The 20,701-nt window shown below is 33.5% G+C and overlaps 1 protein-coding gene across 3 annotated transcripts; it reads left to right on the plus strand.

Moving 5' to 3' along the window:
* The first annotated feature begins 3,697 nt into the window (after nt 1–3,697).
* On the plus strand, nt 3,698–20,193 carry LOC100163145 (protein mesh). 3 transcript variants are annotated; one of them, XM_008190073.3, is made up of 17 exons: nt 3,698–4,188; nt 7,246–7,853; nt 7,969–8,106; nt 8,190–8,358; nt 8,870–8,981; nt 9,074–9,219; nt 9,307–9,500; nt 9,591–9,736; nt 10,622–11,036; nt 11,115–11,262; nt 12,047–12,373; nt 12,499–12,635; nt 12,750–12,879; nt 12,993–13,286; nt 13,427–13,609; nt 19,559–19,694; nt 19,818–20,193. In XM_008190073.3, exons 1-17 carry the CDS (start codon nt 3,771–3,773, stop codon nt 19,972–19,974), a joined length of 3,858 nt encoding a protein of 1,285 aa, XP_008188295.1. In that variant the 5' UTR covers nt 3,698–3,770; the 3' UTR covers nt 19,975–20,193. The 3 variants fall into 3 exon arrangements, with proteins under 3 accessions (XP_008188295.1, XP_029346059.1, XP_008188294.1); XM_029490199.1 differs by lacking the exons at nt 19,559–19,694; nt 19,818–20,193 and adding an exon at nt 16,070–17,053 and having other exon boundaries at nt 3,698–4,051; nt 4,085–4,188; XM_008190072.3 differs by lacking the exons at nt 19,559–19,694; nt 19,818–20,193 and adding an exon at nt 16,070–17,053.
* Nucleotides 20,194–20,701: the final 508 nt, after the last annotated feature.

Below are 20,701 nucleotides of genomic sequence, written 5' to 3' on the forward strand. Positions count from 1 at the left end.
TGTTAAAACAGAATATAATGCTTGATATTTTGTAGGTATGTTTAAAAATTAAAAAAACTTCAATTTGATGTATACGATTAATACAATTTTAAACAATGTGTTAACCAAAAGTATAAAATAATATTTTTTGTACCTGTGTATTTTTTTTCCTAATTTTGTTATTTTTTGTCTTTTATTTGATTTACTACCACTAGTTTTAAGATCATAAAAACAATTTCAATTTATGTAAGTTGTTTTGTTTATGTTTTAAACTATAAATTATATTTTTAAAGTAGTCGTTAGGTACTATAAGAATTTTTGCTATGAAATGTTACAGCTTTAAGCAATTCAATACAGTATTCAATTTTAAGGATCCTAGCTTAATGTTGATTTTAATAATAAATTATGTATTATTAAAATTGTGTGTTGTATACTTGTATGCAATAATTTTATATAGGTACTTACACTTGTCTTGTTATCTTGTTAGTGATAATCATATTAGTGGCACATGGCACACGCAACATGAGTCTGTTTATCATTATATATACACAGTACACACTCCCCACAATTGGAAGTTTCTGTATACATCACTGAAACTTATAAATGTACTGTTTGTCACTAAATGTGTTCTTGACCATTGTACTTCTAAAAGTAAATCTCACGACAATCAAAATATAGAGCAAATCTCCACGAGCACACATGTTGATGCTCTTATGATACAATAATTGACTATGCAAACGAACATGAGCTCAAGGCAGTGTCATTATTTTTCGAGCACAATAATACATTTGTCATTGATTTTACATTTATAATCAGACAACACATATTATTTTACTGACACTTGAGCTATACAAGACTGCAATACGAGCCTCCAGCATGCTATACAAAATACAAATGTACCTATAATATTAAAAGAAGCATTATTGACGAAAAATCTTCAAACTCCAACGACCCACCCGCATAATATATTAATTACGTATTTAAAACAAAATAATTTACTAAATTTATAATTGTTTTACATTTAAATTTTCAAAAATACATTTAAAACCGGTAGCAAAAATGCAAGCAACGTGGCATAAATATCTTTAAGATTATGAACTTAAATCTAAAAAAAAGCGGGTAAGTGGATGTCACTCTGCCGTACAGTAGGTTACAAGTAGGTAAATGTATAATCATAATGGATTGTATTAAACTTGAATTCAATGATACAACATAAGAAAAAACCGGCCAAGTGCGAGTTGGACTCGCGCACGAAGGGTTCCTCCGTACCATCATCAGCTATAAAATTGTTGGCAACACTGCTTATATTATATATTCTAGGATTTTTAGTATTAAATAAAAAAAAAAATAAAAAAAAAAATTTACAAATTTTGTTGTTATAGCGGAAACACAAATACATAATCTGAAAATTTCAACTTTCTGACTTTCTTGGTTCATGAGGTACAGCCTGGTGACAGACGGACGGCGGAGCCATATTATAGTTATAAATAATATTATAGGGTCCCGTTTTACCGTGCGGAACCCTAAAAACGATTATGAGCGGAGATGGTTTGTCAGTCTGGATTTTTATTTTGTTATTATTTATTATAGCCTGTAAATTGAATTATTATTATAATATTATTATTTTGTATTCGTTTCTATGGTGATGGACAAAGGGTTAGAAATTAAAATCCCGTTTTTAGCGGTTTTTCGTAATTTGTCGGTGTTTTTTCCCGTCACATTAAATAAGTATTGAGAAAATCGAAAAATTACCTCTCTAAAGTACCATCTTGATCCAATTTGCCAAAAAATACTATATGTTGAAATCGAAGCACTCCTTCTGGTAGAAATTTTATATACAGGATAAAAAAAAATAAATAAATAAACACCATTGTAAAATCAATACATTCATCGCTCCGATCAGAATTTAAAAGTTTAACAACGTAATAGCTAGGTGTTTTGTTTTTAAATTTGGTTCAGGAAGTTTTGTGATTTACCTATATGGCTGTATGCCTGTATATATGTAGGGGAACATGGGGCAAAGTGAGGACGCTAATGTCTGAAGACCTGTAATTCACTTAAAAATCAATTTTTTTCCTCTCAAATTTTGTTCACACAATCTATAGGTTGTGGTAATTGATAATAGATTTTTTTTGTATGAAAATTTGATTTTTTTTTTTATGTAAGTTTAAAAGGATGTAAAAAAAAACTACAGTTTATTTAATTCCTACATAATAATGATACATTTTGTAAAAAACATTTGAATTCTGATTCTTTTGTTATTTGTTAGGTATTTCTTAACTTATATTTTTTAGCCTTTGTTCATATTTATTTTGTTTTTTTTTTTTGTTAAAACTGTATAAGTTTGAATTTTTAACAATTTAATAATTGCTTGTGAATTTGATTCAAGTAGTTTAGTTGATCAAAAATATAAACCTATAATTTATATTTTATTATATTTATAAATATATTTGAAAATATAATACAACAGACATAAATTAATTTCATATTAAATAATAATATTATATTATTAAATAGTAAACTTAAAAAAAAAATGGGTGGGGAAATTTTCACATCAAAAATATATTGGGGGCAAAATGTCGATATGACGACAATTTTTCCGATGCGTGCACGGCATAATACGCAAAATATGATTTACCAAGCAATTAGTACGATGCTCACCCCTAACTTCAACTTTTAAATGTACCTATGGGCACAACCACAACACAACGCGCCCTGAAAAATCTCCGGAAGTTCGACAATAGTGGATGTTATTTTGAGAACGAACTATAAACTTTCTATAGCCTGACCCCTCTAAATTTCGGACACCACCTAATAGTGGACTAAATTTAAAGACCGAGAGTGTCCGGTATTTATAGAAGTTTCGTTGTGATATGGAATAGTAAAAAAGTAGGTATTTTAAAAACACTCGTATAAATAGAAATTTATGTTTAGGCTTCATAATCATTTTTGCACCAGGCCTCGCAAATCCCAAGGACAGCCCACGCTCATAATATATTTATATATATATATATATAAACACATACATACATATTAGTATATTACATACATGATATATATATAATATGCCTAAAAAGTTAAGTATATATATATATATATATTATATATTTATGTGTGTATAGTGTATACGCCCCAATGTATATAATTGTTCAATAATTGATATCTGCCTTGTCACCTTCGTACCTATATTATTTATTTATAAATCATTAATAATTATACATTGTATTACTTATTTTCATTTTTCACTAAGTTATTGTGTCTACTTGATATCTTAATTAATATATAGGTAGACCTATTTAGATTTTGGTATATCAGGGTGTCACTTGAACATTAATTTATACCTGTATAATTAGTATTTAGAAGCGATGAACCTGCAATCTACATAGGTATAACCACTATAACAAAATAATTAATAAAGTAGATAATAAAACGCCCTCTGTCCCCGCATCACTTTGAAATATAGTAAATCGTCATCGTATTTAATTTTTTAAATAACGAGTTAATTTTTATTTGTCCAAATATTTCATCACACTATATAGTACCTATTCAATACAGGTGCAAACCATGAGTAACAATATAGCAGTTTGAAAATACGAATGCATTGATTAGATAAACTTTTCTCGAGTGGTATGAACCCACAGTACGCATATACACCCATATTTGTTTTCTCCAAATCTTATCTGTTCGTATATGTGGCCTCAGATACATATTTGAAATGACGATTTTTTTAGCACACGGCCGACAGCTTTTGAAGATCGCGGTCGCATTACTATTAGTTATACCTACACCGAATGGCGAATAATTGTTGTTATTATTTGGCTGCGTGCCTAGCACTATACGCGTATCCGGTGGTCACTCAAAACAACTTTAACGACCCTTACGGTCAAAATGCTCAGCCGTATTGGCAACAGGCGCAGCAAAGGCCGCAGGACATCATCGATCAACAGTTCAGCCGTCCATTGTACGGTTTCCAGGAAACCCAACGTCAGGCACAGCAGCAACAACAACAACAACAACAACAACAACAACAACTACAACTACAACTACAACAACAACAGCGATTACAACAGCAACAACAACAGCGGTTACAACAGCAGCAACAGCCGCAACAGCAAACGCGGCTACAACAACCGCGATTACCACAGCAACCAATGCGAAATCCGAATTTTAATCAAAACCCAACCTTTTTTCAGGAGAGACAGAATTACAGTAAGTAACAGTTATTTTTCCTTTTTACAGGAGTACAGAAATGTAAAACTTGTTATTTTAATACGGCTATGTTATAGAGCACAATTATTGTAGGTAGGATGTAGGTACCTATTATAACTCGTAGGTGTAAGTATAGAAGCACAGGACACAGAGAGGAAACCTCTGCAGGCTTGAAGTATTAAAAATATAGGTACCTATACTTATTGTTAAGTAGATTATTATTTAAACGGCCCTTAAGTCAAATGACAAAAGGAGGTTGGGAGCCTACGTCAAATATTATTAATGATCCACTATATACAATGACTAATGGAGCAAACACTATTTGTTCTCAGTAAATTTTTCATGTGGATCCAATACCAATTAATGAGTAATACAATATTATCGTGTTTCCTGTACAAACATTTGAATAGATTAATTTGGTTACCTAGTATAAATGATTATAACAAAAGCATAATTATTTTAACACGAGACTATATGCAACGTTTTATTCAAAAGTTTTGTAGCTGAAAATATTTATTCATGCTTTCAACCGGCATAGCCTAAATATTAGAATATAATATACTTATATACCTAACCAAATATAATAATAGTATATGAATTACGATTGATATTTAATATGTAGGTATGTGGTTAGGTATAATGTATTTATTTATTAAATAATTTATGCCCGCGAAGGGCAAGTGTGCAGTTAAAATAATTTTAAAACTATATAATATACTTAATATTTTGAAGAATACATAATTTAATCAACTAATAAGTAATAACGTTTTAATTTTGCCTTATCATCTATAAAAAAAGTCAACATTCGTTAACTCGTCACATAGTTTAACATTTGATAATAGGGTTGCTTAGAATAAAATTGTTTGCTTGCGTTTAAAAATAGAAATAGCGAATAGCAATTTGTGGTACCTACGTTTTGCAATAATTCCGGACTGACAGTATAACCATTCAAAAGTTTATACTCAAAATATGTGTCGAAAAATTACGTATAGATTTCAATACGATCATAATATGAAACTTTATTAAATAATAAGAACTGTGGAACTTCATAGGTAATAATGACAAATGAGTTGCATTTTCCATATAAAATATTATCTAGGTAGTTACTAGTTAATATATACCTACCTATTTTTAAATTAATTATAAATTGGTAGTATCAGTATGAATTTTGAAAGCAAAAATAACATTTAATCCATAAATTGTACCTAAATAATGTGAATTAAACGAAATAACACCAAACTACTAAGTTCCTACCCTACATTAAATCTTGCATAAGAAAACTCACGTGCTCTAATCGAATAAACTTGTTCAACATAAAATATTAAACTGTTTAATAACACACTAGCACTCACTATATACTGTATTAACTATTGTTTATACAATTATACCTATTCTACAACATAAATCATAATTATACATAATTCAACAACAATTAAACACAATTGTATTCTAAATGAAATTACCGTCCTGTGAAAAGATAAATTATTTAATAGTAAATAGGTACCTACGTCTTATATAACTGATGTATTGTTAAACTAGTTAGGAGGTACTTATCGAGTAATACAAATTGTGTGTATTATTATTTATTTGTACGGTCGTAATAAACATAATAATATAATATCGTCTCTAGCGGTACGCTACTATATAGATAGTTGTAATTAATATCGAAAATACCTAAATTCATGCTATAGATTAGGTGATCGATGTTTACTTTAGAGTAATTCGATATTTCCATTAGAAGTTATGATATACCTAAGTGATTTGATGAGTGGAAAGTGGAATGCTATATTATTATGGTTATGAGTATTGCGCTAAAAAATGTAGACAAATTGCAGACCTCAGAACTAAATATATAATCGACATGTGTGCAGCCGTGCATGGAGGGCCATGTGCACATGTTCCCAATAAATTGGTGTAAATATGTTTGGAAGCCGTAACCCGTGACTAGATTTCAAAATTTGTATTAATACTATTTGTAGTTTTTATATAATATTCGCAGCTTTTATAATATTATACTTAACATATATTTAACTATATGAAACCAATAAATTAGGTACATAAATGTGATGAATATAATTATGAATATATAAATTACATTATATATATATGTATAATTTAAATTTAAGAATTCCCGAAATTTTATATAATACTTTTAATTTAATACCTATTAGGTATTATAATAGTTCCAGTTAAGAGCGGATATCAGTTGAGTAATATTAATATTATGTGTTATAAATGCTTGATTGGTTTATGATATATTTATATAAAGTATAATATATATGGTGTGTCATATAGTTATATGTTTATCTCTAAACGTAAGCTCACTGCTTGGTAAAACTACTAGTATGACGCAACTACTACAAATTCCATCACTGAAAACAATAACTTCATACGTAACAGATTTATAATATTCAAACCGCTTCCTGCTGTCGTTCGTATTTACACAGTGACAAAATCATAAAACATAGGTAATGTTATATTACCGCGTGTACCTGCCAACACTTTTCAGTGTATTTACTTTAGCACTATTATATCTAAAAACGTACCTATGATTCAAGTCGTTAAAATACCTTTATAGATCATACCTATACAAATTGATTGATAAGTTTTATTACCTAGTTGATAAAATATTGTAAACTCATACTTTTTATCGCTTATATGATTATAATAATAGTTAACATTTCTATTAAGTGTAAAACTATACTACCTTTGAGTTTTATTTTCAACAACTGTTAAAATATATTATATCTGTAGGTTAACTTTTTTTTATAAATAACTTAAGTACGGGAAAGTCGAAATTAATATAATAATTATATTTAAGTACACATAGGCACATAGCTATTACAAAAAAAGTGTAACTTGATATATATAAGTATAGGAATTCAAATTGTTAATACATTAAGAATTGAGTACTTAATTAGTACTATTTAAGTAGTATGTACTATACTACTCTTACTAAATACTTCTGCGTTTAATTTATTAAATATTGTACTATGTATACTATACATAGTGTATACACACTAAAATATTGAAGTCTTCATTTTATATTACTTGCAGACAGTTTCGCGTCCAGATATGCACCTCCTACTCTAAGATTACAAGCTGGTTCAGCTCCGTACGTTTTGACCGAAGAGAGATTGGCGGAAATCCGAGAAGAGTTCATGTACTGGTATTTCGATAGAGGCGGTGATAATGACCTAGGAGACTACCAAACTGATATACACGGGTCTATGCCTCAGATTCACAAAAATTTTAATTTTCAATTGCCGTTCTTCGGCTTTCGATTTAACTACACTCGGGTGTCAATGAACGGTTATTTAGAATTCAGTGATCCACCGAAACACTACCGATATCCGTTGTCATTTCCGATCAAAGAGTGGCCGAAAAAAAACGACCCGTCCTTCATCGGTATATTCTACAGCAAGTGTCGGATTGGTTCACTCAGATCTGACGACGTTGACCGACGCAAGCCTGGAGTTTATTTCCGCATGGAGAGGGATTTGCAAGCTCGAACCGATCAGTTCGGAGTGGAAATGAGAGAAAGATTAATGTGGGATATTCGAGAAGGTGTGGTCGGTGCTGATTCGTTCGTACCCAAACATTCAGCTATTATTACGTGGAAAAACATGTCATTCGCCGGAGGAATTGACAATTCACTTTACAGGGTAAACAGTAAACACGAGCAATTCGCAATAATAGTTTAATTTCATTATTGAGCTTTTCTCTGTCTTATAAACATCATATCGACGCAAAACAAATCATTTTTATTTTTCATTTCAGACCAATACGTTTCAAATGATCTTAGCCACCGACGAAGTATTTACTTACGCCATATTCAATTACGCAGACATGCAATGGACTAGTCATACAGAAGCCGGTGGCGATACGACTGGCGGCGAAGGTGGAGTACCAGCTTTTGTGAGTTAATTGAAAAATCAGTTTTGATGTTTCTATATGATACCGTGTCGTAATAATATTATATAATAAATATTATGCTCTAGGTGGGATTCAACGCTGGAAATGGGACTAGGAGTTTCGAGTATTATCCTTATTCGCAAAGATCGACCATTAGAGACTTGGTGGGTCGTGGTTGGGCCAATAATTTTCCTGGTCGACATATATTCAGAATTGACGAAAACATTATGTTAGGAACGTGTAACAAAGATATCGGTCAGTAAATTAGTTGTAAATAATAATTTTGAAAATGTATTTAACATAATATACTTATAGAATACTATTTTGGTTAATGCGTTTAAGTCATTTTCTTAAAAAGTTAATAATTCCGTTATTAGACTTTTTTTAAAGTGCCAAATGTTTGTGTAGAAATGTATTCAAAGTTTCATCCATTGTGCACAAATAATTTCCGAGATGTACAACTCTGAAAGAAGACATTTTCCAAAGTTTAAATTTTGAAAGTGTGGGCCATTGAAATAGACTTGAAACACTGAGGGTGGGCTCATAAGCATAAATAATGTATGCAATTTAACATGTAAAATTAACCTGTAGCTCAGGTCTATACTTGATACTCTTATGAATAAAGTTATGATGCTTTTAAATTAAAGTAGTGAAATCATTAGTTTTGCCTCCCCCCGGGGTTAACAGCCTTGTATACAACCCTGGGTATTAAGTATACAGGTCATGCGTGCTGTACATTCCTAAAACATAAAATATTATGCTTTAGCTGGTACAAATTTGCCGTTGGTTTTCGCACCGGAAAGTGGCAACATGTTGGGCGGCACTGTCGTCAACATCACCGGACCTTGTTTTGAGCCCGGAGACAAAGTACGATGCAAGTAAGTAACACATTTTTAGTTAGCTTATGAAAATCAAAGAAAAGTTTGAGTGAAATACCTATGATTTACGAATACACTATAAACCACTGTAGATTTGACACGGAAGAAGTTGTCGGCACCGTAGTGAATAGAAACCGTGCCGTTTGCATCCAGCCGTTTTTGATGGCCGAAGGTTATGTAATATTTGATGTGGCGATTGGTGACGAAAAATACAATTGGAAGGGAAAATACTTTGTGGGTATGATGATATCGGCCGGATATACGAAACATATTATATTAAGTTTTGATCACATACCTTATATGTCTTTTTCACATTTCCCTGCAGAGACTCCAGCCACGGCTACCGAGCGAATTCGGTTCCAAGACTCAGCAATACGAGAAAGAAAGCCTAAAGAAATAAAAATTACCTGGGAAAAGCAAAATCTTACTACGAATTTTGACGCACAAATACAGATATCCCTTTACGGTTACAGAGAAGTAACAATCGCACCCGAACTCGTATTCATCGATGTCATAGCGGTAAGCGAGCGTTTACCCAACCAATAGTTTTTCATATTGTTGTTTCAATTACCTATACCTATATAATTGCATTATGTTGTATCGACGTAGACAAATATTCCTAATTCGGGTGAATACGTCATAAGCCCGATTACTTTCGAAGACCGCGACAACGTCCAAAACTTAGATTTGACGTTTGGATTCTTGCAAATACAACTGTCCAATCCGACGATGTACTCCGGCATTTCGATTTCTCCGTAACCACCTTTCTATTAATAATATAATGCATTGTTACACATATAAAATCGTTTAAACGATGGTGAAAACGGATGAATCGTTTGGCACGTGTTGGCCTCTCTCTTGTCCAAATTACACCGGGTCAATTGTATATTAGATAATTCCAATTTGTAAGAAATTCTAATTTGATTTTTAGAATATTATGTAAGTTCATCGGTAGTAAAAGAAGTATCCAAAATTAACTTGGGTGTCCCCCGCATCTGGTCCAAATTACACCTAAAGAATTTTATGTATTGTATTGTATTGTATGTATTGTTTTAATTTTATTGTATTATAGTTGTATTATAAGTTCTATAGAGCTTAATTTGTAAGTAATAAATTGTAAGTTCCTCACAGCCAAGTCGTGACCAATATAAACTTTATGGAGGGGTTAACTTCACATTAGCTTCCCTTCTTTATACAAATTAAGCTCTTAAAATTGGGACAAAATGGTGGTGGGAGAGGATCATGACAAATTAGATAGGTATCATCAGAGTAGTACTACTTTAGCGTAGTAGATACGCATCTCCTTAACCTCCGGCCCATATCGTAGTTCTCCACTTCTCATTGGTTGATTTTGTTCTATGTTATATATGTATGAGAATAAGAAGTGGAGAACTACGATAAAGGCGAAGTAAAGAGCGGAGAATGCGTATCAAAATACTGTAGTCATGGATAAGATAGTGTGAAGTTAATTTTAGCTATTTCTTCGAACCAATGAACTTCCAAATTCGTAAAGTAAATTTACAATTAAGTACCTACACACAAATTGATTTTTTAAAGGTCAAAATGGCCCGGTGTAATTTGGACAAGGGGTGGGCTAACTCCACACGCTCAGTTTTGACGTTCACCGTTGTTACTTGTAGGATACTGTGGAGCAAGCCCATACCTCTTGCGTGGTATTTCGCACCGCAATGGGAACGATGGCACGGGTCCGCTTGGCCCGAGAGACTGTGCGACAATTGGATTAAGAACGACAGGTATCTGAAAAACTTTGCAGCCGAGATATTCCAGTGCCCGTGCACTCTGGAGCACGCGCTAGTCGACCGGGGCCGGTTCTTGCCCGACGCTGACTGCGACCGGGACGCTAACCCCCAGTGTCTGTACAACAAGGGTGCCGTGCACTGTGTCACGACTGGGGCCCCGAGCATGGAGGGCTCGGAACAGCAGTGTTGCTATGACAAAAACAATTATCTGATGTTGTCATACGACCAGCAGTGGGGCTCGAGGCCGCGGAGATCGCACAACCTGGGATTCTTACCGTGGACCGAAGCCAACAAAGTGAATTTAGACGGAAATCGCCCACGGCGCGTACCCGGCCAAAACGATTTTTAACCACGAAACGTTGACGATTTCCAGGTGCCAACGCTGTCCCAGTGGTTCCACGACATGAGCCCTTTTTTCCCGTGTTGTATGTGGCAGGAAGAGCAGGCGGTAGGCTGCGAAACTTACCGATTTGAAAGACGTCCATCTCAAGATTGCGTCGCATACCAATCGCCATACGTGGGTATGTGTAAATAAAAAAATATTATAGATAATACGACTTACGAGTATAAGTACTCCGTCAAACTAATTGGTAATTCGGGGCAAAAATTAATTTATTGTTTTTCACGCTATATGCCGGTTCGTATCGAATGAACCACATCAAAGTGTTCAGAATGTTTGCCTTTAACTGCTCATAGTTTATGCTATGTACAGTTATAATACACTCCAAATACACGTAAAATACGGTACCTAATCTTTAGCACGATAATATAGATAGTACTTAAATACTTAGATAATAAAGATTTAGTATAATTAATATAATAATAATAATAATAATAATGTATTCAATTAATTACAAAAAAACGGGCCAAAGCCTAATAGTACATAGTTTATAAACTGGAACAATATTACAGCAAAAATACAATATGTCGCAATATCAATTGTATAGTGGTTACGTTATTGTTATGTATTTTTTTAATGGCAATATAAATACTAAATCGAAGCTTGTGGCTTGTTTGTCGCGGAAATCGAGAGATATATCTTAAAAACTATAAAACAAAATCCATCTATACATTCATACATTTTAATTACATTTTAAAACGGCCCCAAAGTAAACCCTGTTCAATGGTACCTGTAAGTGGCTATAGCCTATGTATCAATTATAATTACATCATTAATTGGTATGTATTATTTAATTGTACAACTACGTACATAATATAACTGTACGTACTACGTTATAATATTATGTCAATTACTTGATGATATTATACATCGATCATATTATACAAAATATAACTAATATATAGCTACTGTCTTCGGCGATCCTCACGTGATTACTTTCGACGATCTGGAGTATACTTTCAACGGCAAAGGCGAGTTCGTGTTGGTTCACGTGGAATCGGAAAAGTTCAAATTCGACGTGCAAGGCAGATTCGAACAGTTGCCAGACAATATATATGGGCCGGTAAAGGCCACCACGCTGACGTCCGTAGTGTCTCGTGACAATACCTCCACCGTGATTGAAGTCCGATTACGGCCCAGAGTGGCCCAGTGGAGGTATAGGATGGACGTTTTTGCTGACGGTAAACGAGTGTATTTCGACAGACCGGCGTTGAAGGTGCAACATTTCCACGGTAAACTTTGAATATTTTATTATTATTATAATCGCGGGTCGAACGCGATTATTTAATTACCGTAAAATCGTTGTTACTTGTTATACATATACCTATACATTTATGATTTTTTAATTCGTTTCAAGGTGTGACCGTTTACGCGCCTTCTTACGTCTTAAACCAGTCCGAAATCGTGGTCATGTTTCAGTCTGGCGCTGGGTTGGAAGTATTGGAAAACAAAGGATTCATGACTACTCGAGTGTATTTGCCCTGGCAGTTTATCGTAAATATTTAATTATTACAATTATTTCTCTATTTCAATGATTTTAATATGGCCACCATGAGATATAGAATAGATATACACTTGTGCATTTTTAAATTTTTTTTTTATACATAGAATCGAACCAGAGGATTATTTGGTAACTGGAGTTTTGATCAGTCCGATGATTTTACTCAACCCGATGGCACAATAGTACAACCTAATACGTTCGATTTCGAATCGGTACACAAACAGTATGCTTCAAATTGTGAGTAAAATAATATTAATGCGATATAGTATAGCGACCGTGTTTATTTCTTTTATTATTATTTTTCGTTGTTTTGTTAAGACATTATACTATTTATTATTTTCTCGCATCAGGGATTTTAGAAGACAGAGACGAGAAGAACAAAGGTGGCGCATTATTCTTTCGCGAATACGGTCGGACGGCTAGTTATTATGCGAACCGAACGTTTGAGCCTGTTTTCGAGCCCACTCCGGAACTCATTATACCGGCTAACCGATCTTCCGACATACAGAAAGCCAACGAACTTTGCGGTGACTCGTACCAATGTAAATACGATTATGCGGTGAGTCTCGATAGGGATTTGGCGTTTTACACGTTACAATATCAAGACGGGTATGTCAATACGAAAAAGATGAGCAAACAGAGAGGTAATAATATAAAATATAGTAAATTTAATTTTAGAGGTCACGCGTACTATTTAATGTATAACATGCCTATTGTCTATTGGTCGATCGCACATAATATTATATTTTTGTTAGTTAATATTATGACGTACTGTTGTATATAGTGATATCGTGCGGAGTTTTGGAAACGCCACGTTTCGGACGAAAAAGTAACTTTCTGTTTGTACCCAACACCAAGGTGACGTTCGAGTGTAATCAAGAATTCGTACTGATTGGCGACCAAAGAAGATCTTGCTCGTCCGACGGTAAATGGGACGTACCGGAGTACGGGTACACGGAATGCTTACGTAAGTGCCAACTATTTTGACGTTTTGAACACTTGTGATAAAAATATAATAACGGTCAAATTTTGATTTGAAAAAATCACACTTAGGTATAATATTATGTTATATTATAGAATATTATAGATCAATAGGGGCCCCTACTCAAAAATCCGAAAATTGATGATTTTTAACGTTTTAATAATATCGTACTACGCACCAACATTTTAAATCCGTCTAATTTCTTTCACTGGATTACCTATTATACAAACTTTTAACGGATTTTTTTAAAAAAATAAAAAACGTTAGTAAATAGCTGCAACCCGGACAATATAATACCTATACAAAATTTATACAATTAACAGAAATCTTCTAATCGTGTACTTTTACTTCAAATTGAAAGTCGGTGGGTGTAATAATTTTTATTCACTATAAAAAGAAAAAATTATATTTTCTTATGGGTACTCGCTACTATAATAACATGGAAATCATCCACTTTTCATTATCTTTTTAGAAGTGAGTGCTGTGAATTGAGCGGTGTCTTTGATATATTTTAAATGCTTATGATGTTCGAGTGTTTCCTCTCCTACAACACGTACCTAATTTTACATAAACTTTTCCTTGTACCTACGTAATTGCAGAGGACACTTAAAATTATAATAAAATGATTGTCTATTGTACTAGCTAGTAGCTGGGAAATAATTCTATTCGCAGAGAGAAAATAATTTAGTCACATATGAAAACTTTTTATAACAGGACGTTATCGATTTTTTAACCGTCAAACATTTTAATTCATATAATAATATTTTCAAATGTTTTATGTTAACAAACTTTTCAGAAAAACTTTTTTTGAAGTAGGTATCTAATGGTACCTATCTAGATACCTATCTATAGGTATAATTGTTGTGTTTGGAGAACATAAAAAATCTTAAAAATTAAAGTTTTTACTTACCAAACACCAACCTGTTGAATGTTTCTATAGTTAATGTATATATATTTAAAACGCCGGACGTCGTCGTATTTTTTATACTACATCCGCAAAATAGTTAAGTACCTACTATAATCAGTGGCGTTTTGAAAGGGAGGGCCCTAAGTGTCCAATCAATTAAAAATATTTGATACCTACCTCATTATTTTCTAAATATATCTATCCAATGGCTATAGTGGCTATACTAGATTTTTATTTTTGGGAGGGGGGTCTAACTTAACTTAACTCTAGGATAACCCTTCCTGAATACGATACTGATTATAATAATAAATTACCATTATATTATGGACATATCACATATCACACATAGACATACAATTATTTTACACAATATGATGAACATAAACATTAAACATGTCATGTACTCATGTCATGCATAAACTTATGTCCATCGTTATGCTTGATTTATGATATTTTGCAAAAATTATTAATGGCTCAAATATCAAGTAGGCAACAGCAGTTATTCTCGGGTTTAAGCGATTGGTGGTTTTTTCCATGTGTTTACATATTATCAAGGACTATAACAATAAAATGGTAAAATTACTCCATAAAATAAAAAAAATAAAATATCTTTGAATTCGAGTTGATAAATTTAAGATTTTGAGTTGTATAAACAGTGAAACCTTAAAATACCGGACACTTTAGGTCGCTGACATTTTTTTCTTTATTCCAAGGTATCGGTTTGTAGAGAGTTTTTCACGCAATATCATCCGCTATTATGAGGTGTTCGTTTGGGTAGAGATTCCAGTTTTATTATTTTTAAATAAGAGATATTTTAAATCATACTTACAATTTACACAAGTGGATGGGGATGGGGGCTTGTCGAAATTAGTCTTCATCACAAAAGCTACCTATTATACTGTAACAATGAACAATTCATTTTTACTTTTTAGGTCGTTTTTAGTAGGTATAGGTACCTAAAAATGTTTAAACTTTAAAGTGATATTTCGTATTAAAGGTACGAGTTCTTATGAAAATCTATTTTGGACCTCTCGGTAATATTCTTTTTACCTTAGACAAGTATACAAGTTAAAAATGGTTTTCAATAGATGAAATTAGTAAAGTAAAAAAAAATTATTAGTCACTATAGTCATTGCTAATGGCCTAATAGCTAATTTTCCTTATGCAAATTAAATATAAATAATAAAATAATAATATTATTATGATACTGAAATATAGGTATGACACTAGATATTCTTAAACCGAGTAAGGTCTTCTCGGCATTCAATGCAAATGCAATTTTAAAATGACCAATACATTTTTCAAATAAAACTTTTTGACTTATAGACAACCCTCATTAAAAAAAACATTGTATTAATTAATCGCTCGCCAACCCTTGCAGGCCTAGCTTATCAGATACGTCAGTACGTCACTGACTGCACATGACACCAATACATTAAACCATTATTCTAATTTATAAAATATTATACCTATATTATATTCCTTATAAAATAAAATAATAATATAATATAAGAGTGATGTGATGACGTGGTGTAAAGGTCACATCGAGTACGAGTCGCGGAGCGCGTGGACGACGATCGCACTGATTGCGGCCCTCATAGTACCGCTGCTGGTAGGCATTTGCTGTGTGGTGTCGCGAGTGTACCGGCGCAGCGGCCGGCTGAGCCTGCGGTACCAGACGGCGCGGGCGGCGAAAAGGCGCAACTCGGTGCTGGCCCTGAGCACGGTCGATCTGTCGTCGGCGGGCGCGGCGGCCAAGAATAACGGGCGCCGCCGCGACGATGGAGAAAACGACGACGACGGACGACGACGGCCGCGGCGATGGGACGTCCACCGATGAGGGCCCGGCCAGTTCGGTGCCCAGTTCCACGAACCCGCGCCGGTCGTACGACGCCGTGTACCGGACGCACGAGCCGCTGCCCGGAAAACCGGAAGTGGACTTCGACGACAACAAGGTCTGGGACCTGGATGCCGAGTACGAGGGACAGCTGGACAAGGTGGACAAGAGGACGGCCATTTACGTACCTGGATCGCCAACGTTCCCGGTGCCACCGCCACCGCCGTCGCTGCCGCCGCTTCAGCCGATGGTCCCCGAGGCGGCCACCGGATGGCGGTCGCCCGCCGGACCGTCAGTGGCGGTCCAAAAACAGATTTTGCCGTCCAGATTCAAAGACTCGTTTTGAAAATGAAAAAATAATCATTTTCTTTTGTGTGTGTGTGTGTGTGTGTGTGTGAGTGTAAAAGGACGAAATTTCATTCCAAACGCATGACACGGCGGCGGTACTATATAATAACATAACAATATTATCTAATAATAATCTGTTTGAAAGATATGCAATAACAATAACAATAATATTATTATTATCATTCATTGGACTCGTTCACGCTTGTGTATAAAATTTAACATTAGGTATATTATATTAAGACGAACTGCCGAGTAGTTTGTTATTCAGGGCCTATGGACCCGAATTAATCGGAACCCGTTACACCTTACACCCCTAAAATTCATTAAATTTAAAAATCAAACACCCGTATCGGGGCAGCATTATTAACCAGAATTACTTATTTTCAAAACACCCGAATTAATATACAATATGATGTAATTATTTTTTTTTACCCAAACATTTTTTTACTTCACAAGCTTCATGCGATAATAGTAATATGTACACAATACCAATTGTATCTATGTATTTTGAATTTTGTAATTGGCTGATGAATAATTATTATTTTACAATCGATTGTTATTAATTATTAAATATTTCTCGTTATCAGCACATTTGAACATTGATGCAACGATGCTCGAGTTTCATCCATTCATTCGGTAGTTTTGTCTATCAGTAATATTTTACGAATTAAACAACATTCCATGGGATACTTTAAACTCTAAATAATTAATTTGCTCATAATTGTATGTACCTAACAATATAGTTTTCAAATTAAATTTTTGCCAAACACCAACACCAACACGGTATTTTGAGCACGGCGAGCACCCAAACGTTTGTTTAAATATTTTATTCCGGTGCGTTTGAACCCGAATAAACGAATCTCGTGCAAAACCTTGATGTGATTACACTTAGAGTAACGTACCTGCTGATAGTGTTACGTCTCCAGGCACGCGGTTCGGTATTTATAATCGGCAAATCGCATTTAAATAAATATAATAATATTTTAAAAAATTTGCACGACTCTATATTATTACTTATTAGGTACCTATATTAATATATTTTGTTTCTAATTTTTTTCTCCGACAACCCGCGAAATAAATTTCAATAGACAATAAAATTATAGCAATCCTAGCGAGTCCTATTCAGTCTATGTAGCCAAGTAGTACAATGCAGTCATTGTAACCAAGTACCGAAATCGATAACTCATTGTTGCCTACAGGTATACAATACTATTATAAACGTCGCCGTGATGGCAATCATGTGGAATGAAAATTCGGCTTTCGATATATTTTTCATTATTATGTATTTACGTATGATATGTATATATAAATATATTATAATTGTTTATAAACACCGATTGTAAATACATTATCAATTTTGTATGACGATTGTACCTCGATTGTGGTGCACCCATGTACGATTTAACGATTAAGTTTTAAAGTATTAATTAAATCGCAATCATTTTCATTTCACATGAACTGTGTTTTATTTCTTTTCAAGTGTAGGTACAATTGTTTTTAGTATAGTTGATGACATTAATTGGATAGGTACCATCGCCAAACGAATTTTATTTAAAAACCAAAAATAATATTATCTCTGTGATTTATTTAAAGTACGTGAGAAAATTTACAAATAACCTTTTAAAAATACCTAAAAAATACGGTTGAGAGGTCGGGCCGTGGTTAGATCTCATCATAGAATTAGGCCTCACTGCCACCAGCCCTTTGAAAAACGCAGCAGCGTCAGAATAAAATCTTTCGGCTCGCCACTGTGACACAGTGATAAATTACCACAGCAGTCAGAAACCAGCTTAAGTAAAATATCTATATTATATCTATCCGTGGTTCTCACTTGACACCGATACAGTTGATACATTTTAGATACTCTTTAATAAGTGCAAAGTTCACATATTCATTGATCATTCGTTTTTATCTGCAGGAACGAATACGATATCTGTTGCTCGGTATATTGAACAACCAAGGTGGATATATATATATTATTATAATATATCCACTTTGTTAATACTACTAACGATTATTATTAAACGATAAAAAGCAGGTGGGTACCTCGTTTACTTTATTGTAACTTTACCAATTAGAACGATTCCACATAAGAAAATAAAATTCCCATCAATAGACTACCTACAATATTATGCAGAACGCCATACAACTATTGTAATTTAAAATTTTACTATATTTTTTGTATTAAATATATACCTACCTAATATCGTAAGATTGTGATTGATACCCCAGAAATTGGAATCGATAATTTAAAAGGGACCGCTCGGCGCTCGAATATAATCACTTTGGGACCTAATCGTCCTAATCAATAAGTAATGAGTTATTACTAGGTAGGTATATATAGATAAATATGAAGTGGTGACAGTGCCGGTAATGAGAATCCGAGATTAATATTAATAGATTTTAGATAAACAAACGAACAAAACAATGAAAAAACACATACACCAATGTAACATTATTTTCTGTTTAGGTTAACAAATGAAATATGAATAGGTAGGTAATGATTGCGCGTCTTGGTTTTATTTTTAAACATGTAAATTTTGTTTTGAAAATAAATAGATTTTAGTCAATCAAAATCTCAAAATTGAAACACATTATTGTTCGTACCCTACGATGGTGGAAAGCTTGGAAAAGTATAAAACCTAAAACATAAAAAATCAGTTCTTTATCGATCGCCACACTTAGAATATTCAGCGAGCCGCAGTAATTGATTATTGTCCGGGTGGTGCTACACAACTTTTGATTACCCAAATGAGGAATAAAATATAACATTAAGCGTACATACTACTACAATACCTATTATCTACATTGATTAATCGCGATGTCGACGCACGCGAAACAGGTCATCAAGAGTTTTCGTCGAGGGCCCTGGTGACGATCGTACCGATCATGCTGCTCCTGTTGGGGCCGCTGTTCCTTATCCTGGTATGCGTCGGTTACCGGATATTTGTCAAGACCAAAAAGGCACAGGCAGTTAAGTGAGTACCGTTCGCAGAACCAGACCCTTCCAAAAACCATAATGGGCGGAGGAGGGAGAAATCATTTGAAGAGACTATTTTTAAAATCCGTTACGTTTTTGTTTTCTCGGTTGACATATTTAGTCGGTTGCGAGGCTTGTCGAGACGTCACTCACGACAGTCACGCGATGGCAGTCCTGTCCAAATCGGTGATGAAGAATTGCAGCAGCAGCCCGGCCCGGACGGCGAAAGGAGAGACACGGCCGAGGAAGGTCGTCAGAGGGAAACGGAAATCAATTGACAACCGGCAAGCGGTTTTCGGTCATCACAAATCATGTCGTCCATATATTTTTATATATATATTAATAATTTTGTTATACTTTGTAATAATTAGTTTTTAATTTTTTCAACAATTTTTAAACATATAATATAATATGATATAATATAATAATGTCGATTTCAAAATATTATTATGTTGGTCATAAAATATAAATACAAAAATACACGGTTTTACGAAAAATAAATATTTAACATATTTATAAATACACAATAATAATATAAATAAAGTATACAAGCGTCAAAAAAAAAAGGTAATAATAATAACGTGATGATGATCACAATGATAATAGTAATAATAATAATAATAATAATAATAATAATAGGCCGAAAAATGTCAGGTCCGTTTTTGCGATATATATGTATATTCTGTTAGTACGTATATGTAAAGGGTGATTTTTTTGATATTTTGATTAAAAAATTACACAAGGTTAATATTTTGTTATCGTTTATATTCAATCCAACCAGTAATCTACATATGTATATATTATATTATAGTCGATCGACCGTCGAAATACTGCAGAGATCACGGTTCATTACGTCTAAGTCGATCGGAATAAAAAAAAATTAAAATGTTATTTTGAATTTACTCTCAAATAGGATCGTGTAAAAATAAGTCTTTACGTTAAAATATAACAACCTGTCGGTGAAAAATACTCGAAACGACACGTCGTTACCATATCAAACGGAAA

Source organism: Acyrthosiphon pisum, chromosome A2, assembly GCF_005508785.2.
Source record: "Acyrthosiphon pisum isolate AL4f chromosome A2, pea_aphid_22Mar2018_4r6ur, whole genome shotgun sequence".
NCBI classification, from domain to species: domain Eukaryota; kingdom Metazoa; phylum Arthropoda; class Insecta; order Hemiptera; family Aphididae; genus Acyrthosiphon; species Acyrthosiphon pisum.